This window comes from Brassica oleracea, chromosome C1 (assembly GCF_000695525.1).
Source record: "Brassica oleracea var. oleracea cultivar TO1000 chromosome C1, BOL, whole genome shotgun sequence".
Lineage (NCBI taxonomy): Eukaryota > Viridiplantae > Streptophyta > Magnoliopsida > Brassicales > Brassicaceae > Brassica > Brassica oleracea.
In genome coordinates, this window is record NC_027748.1 from 33,428,953 (window position 1) to 33,433,195 (window position 4,243).

The 4,243-nt window shown below is 41.4% G+C and overlaps 2 protein-coding genes across 2 annotated transcripts; both read right to left on the minus strand.

The window, feature by feature from the left end:
* Nucleotides 1-329: 329 nt before the first annotated feature.
* Nucleotides 330-3,352, minus strand: LOC106295417 (zinc finger BED domain-containing protein DAYSLEEPER-like). The gene is made up of 3 exons (XM_013731312.1): nucleotides 3,310-3,352; nucleotides 899-2,525; nucleotides 330-810 (listed from the first exon to the last, which is right to left on the minus strand). The coding sequence occupies exons 2-3, from the start codon at nucleotides 986-988 to the stop codon at nucleotides 346-348; spliced, it is 555 nt and encodes a 184-aa protein (XP_013586766.1). The 5' UTR covers nucleotides 989-2,525; nucleotides 3,310-3,352; the 3' UTR covers nucleotides 330-345.
* Nucleotides 1,292-3,654, minus strand: LOC106337942 (zinc finger BED domain-containing protein DAYSLEEPER-like). The gene is made up of 4 exons (XM_013777039.1): nucleotides 3,593-3,654; nucleotides 3,310-3,531; nucleotides 1,682-2,525; nucleotides 1,292-1,582 (listed from the first exon to the last, which is right to left on the minus strand). Exons 1-4 carry the CDS (start codon nucleotides 3,652-3,654, stop codon nucleotides 1,292-1,294), a joined length of 1,419 nt encoding a protein of 472 aa, XP_013632493.1.
* Nucleotides 3,655-4,243: the final 589 nt, after the last annotated feature.

Consider the following 4,243-nt stretch of genomic DNA (forward strand, 5'->3'; position numbering starts at 1 on the left):
TTCTCCTCCACCTTCCTCGGCTCCAAGTCCAATTGATCAATTAAGCAAACTGTCAAACGCATGTTAGTTAACAAGAGCAATGCTATAAAACCGAACAAATATCTAAGAGATCAAACCAGATTGCAAAACCCATCTCAGAGCACAAAACCCAAGCAAATTCATCTTAAAGCGAGTAGATCAAACCAGAGATCAAACCAGAGCACATACTACACATACTAAAAGCGAGTAGATCAAACCAGAGATCAAACCAGAGCAATACTACACAAGCGAGTCACATACTAAAGCAAATTCATCTTAAAGCGAGTAGAACAGTAAGAACTTACACATGGTTCATGTGACACGAACTCAGACTTGACCAGTTTCCTTAACTTCTTCTCCAACTTCCTCCAAAGGTTCAAAATCCACTCCATCACCTAAGCAAATTCGATTATCAATTTCGAGTACAAAGATAACCAAATTCAAAGATAAAGATGAAAATAACTTAATGTCTAAAGACTCAAATCCCCTTAGCCAATTTCTTGCACACATCAGTGCTCGAACATTTGAAGGGAGAAGGGAGCTTCTATACTTGTTCAACACTCGGCTTCCAATGCTGAAGGAAGATTCTGAAGCAACTGTGGTGATGGGTATGCTCAGAACATCACACGCCATGGATGAGAGCTCCTTAAACCTTATTGCATTGTTTCTCCAATAGGAGAGAACATCCAAATCAAGATTCGCCACCATGTCTAAAACGGGTTCATCAAGATACTTATCTAATGCAGATTTTCCACTACAATCAGCACTATGTGAGAAGAATGCATAAAACGCCTGCAAACATTCAAACTTTAATGATCAGACATTAATAAAATAGTAATGAAACAAGCAGAGTAAACAAGCAAAGTAAACAAGAGCTTACATCATATCCTGGTAAAGTACGTCTTCTTTGCTGCATGGTTTGATCTTGAAGTTCCAGCCACGTTTTTCTTTGTGTTCTTCTTGTAAACATCAAACAACTTCTTCATCTTCTTCCTAATATGATCCATTTTCGTCTTACTTGTGGCTGCATCTAAAGTTGTGAAACAAAACTCCAGAAATTTGAACTTCAGTCTTGGATCAAGCACGGCAGCAATGGCTAAGATGTCGCTATAATTCTCCCAATACTTATCGAACTTCAGCTTCATTGAAGCCACCATCTCAAAAATTACTTCATCCTCACTGAACTCATTCGATCTCAACCAGTTCTCAATCTTCCACACTTGCATAAAATATAGGTTAGCTGTTGGATAAGAAGAACAAGAAACCAGATTGGTCATCTCAGCAATGGAGCCAAGAATTCGGAAATCAAGCCTTCCCTCTCCCACTCCAATTCACTTGGACTGAACTTATAAGCTGCATCAACTTCAGCAAGATGGCGAAAGGCTTCTCTATAAATGATGGCTCTCTCTAGCATAAAATGGGTTGAGTTCCATCTCGTTGCTACATCCATAACCAACCCTGGTAACACACCTCTGTTTGGTTCAATACCCACTGTTTGCACACAGCTATCAAAGAGTTTCTCTCTAGTTTTTGTCACCTTCACAAACTTGACACTATCTCTTATCTTCTCCAACGCTCCATCAATCACACTCAGTCCATCTTAAACTATCAAGTTCAAGATATGAACAACACACCTTACGTGGAAGAATTCTCCATTGCACACCAATCCTCTCCGAAGCTGCTTCTTGAGAATGGACTGCATATTGTCGTTTGCTGAAGCATTGTCGACAGTGACTGTGAAGACTCTCTTCTCTAGGTCCCACTCTTTCAGCAACTTTATTATCTTCATCTCTATGGCAACACCAGTATGAGGAGGAGGAAATGCACAGAACTCGAGAATCCTTGACTTCAGACTCCAATCTTTATCTATGAAGTGAGCCATCAGACACAAATACCCTTCAACTGTAAGAGCTCTCCACAGGTCAGTTGTTAAGCAGATCCTTCCTGAAATTTCTTTCAACTTCTGTCTTAGTTTCAGCTTCTCCCTCTCATATACCTTCAAACAGTCGCTAGCAGTTGTATTCCTGCACCAGAACTCTATAGTAGGATTCGCATATGACAATGCTTCCCTTACTCTTCTATACTCAACAAATGAGTATGGCAGGTTATGCTCAATCAAGGCTACTGCAATCATCTCACGAAACACAAGCTGATCTATCATCCTACCAGTTCCAGGTGTACTAGAGACAGGATTCAAACTACAGACCTTCATATGACGCAAAAGATCTGAGGTTCCACTCCTACGCAGGTTGAAGTTGTAGGTGTGATTGCAGAATTTGAACTGGATGTCATTCGAACCATCTGGATAATTCTCTCCTATTATATTAAAGTGCTTCCAACATCTGGAGTGTCTGCGTTTACCTCCTCTTTTTCTGCAGATTTCAGCTGTTCTCATGAGAGTATCCTCCACTGCTACTGCTTCATCTTCATCTGAGTTTTGATCCACCATCTCATCCCCACTCATGTATTTAGTGTCTTCTAGGTTCATAGTATCCTCATTGTCCATCCTGAAACAAGAAAACAGAAAACGACTTCAGAAACTCATCAAGTAAACAAGCAATGAACACAAACAAAACAATGAAGTTTAGGAGACAACAATGACATCGAGACAACAGACATTAGAGACGTCAAAGCTCTTTAGGAGACAGAAGATACAATACAATGATAAAGTTGTTTCAAAAGTATATTCAAGCACACATGTGAAACAGAAACGGCTTGACTGTGTTTTGAAACTCTTTACATTCACGTTAATGTCATCAGCAGAGTCAGACTTCCCAGAGCTCATGTGGTCTGAGCCATTGCATATATAACTTTACTAGATGACAGTAGTATTCACCCGTCAATCACTTCTATAAACAACTCTCCTATCACATAAGCTTAGGAACCACATAGACCATGAAACCATGAAATGAACTAAACAATGAAGTTACAATCTAAACAGAGACCATGAAACAATGAAGTTACAATCTAAACAGAGGCCATGAAACCATGAAATGAACTAAACAATGAAGTTACAATCTAAACAGAGACCATGAAACCATGAAAGCTCAGTAAATATCAGAAACAAAAACGATCTAGCTCTTCCAACAAATTGTGGAGTAGTTAATTATAAAACCCATCTCATATCACAAACAAGAAACCCATTTTATAAGTTGAATCAAAAACTCATTTTATAAGTTGAATCGATGATGAGATCCGAGATAATCTGAATCAAAAACACATATGGAGTATTAAATCCGAAACCCATCAAACCAGATCAAGCAAACACACTAAACACGAAATCCATCAAACCTGACGAACAGAGAGAGACGGGGACGAGACGAGACGGTTGGAGATGGACGAGACGGTTGGAGACAGACGGAGACGGAGAGTAACGGCGACGAGGCGGAGAGTGACGGAGACGGACGAAGGCTGGAGATCGTGACTTCGAGAGAATCGCCTTGGGGAGAGTCGAGAGAGCGACTCGAGATGATGAAATGAACTTTTTCCCAAAACGATTTTGTTTCTGTAACCCTATATTTTTTAATCCATTAGACACCCCATTTCCATAAAGCCCAATCCCAATAAAACCCACTTTTTACATGGTTTCCCAAATTTTGCCCATTCATAACCCATGGGAAAAACGGGTTTATCCATATTAGGCCCATTTAAATATGGACGTGGACAACCAGTGGACGGCCCGTCCATTTGACACCTATACCCAACGGTTCCTCCTTTATAGGCTTTGCCTTTCTTCTCTCCCTTCTTATTTCTTGCTCTCTCGTCGTCGGTGCCTTGAGCTCAGGTAATTTTTTCTTTTACCTTTCTTCTAGTTTTTCGGGTTTTGGTTAGATAGGTCGGACCTCTCGTTATGTTTCCTCGGATTTTAGCTTTCTCATCGCCGTGACCCGTTGAATAGGAACCAACGGCATCATGTCTAAGCGGTCCTCTTATTTTGTTCCCACGACGGCCGATAGGGCTAGGTTGAAGAGGAGGATGGAATCGCCGGTTTCCCGATCGGAAAGCTCGTCGGAGGCGGGTGAAGGATCTGATTGCGACCTGATGGCTCCCTTCCCTCTATCATGTGTTTACGCGGCTCCTCCATTAGTAGGTCCTGCCTCGTCAGTCGATGAGGATGAGCAGGCGGTTTGGCGGAGTAGGTATTCGCTTCCATCTTCCATCGTTCTTCGAGTTCCCAAACCCAGAAGAGCGCGCTTCCAGCTACATCCCGGGGGAAATTTCCGTC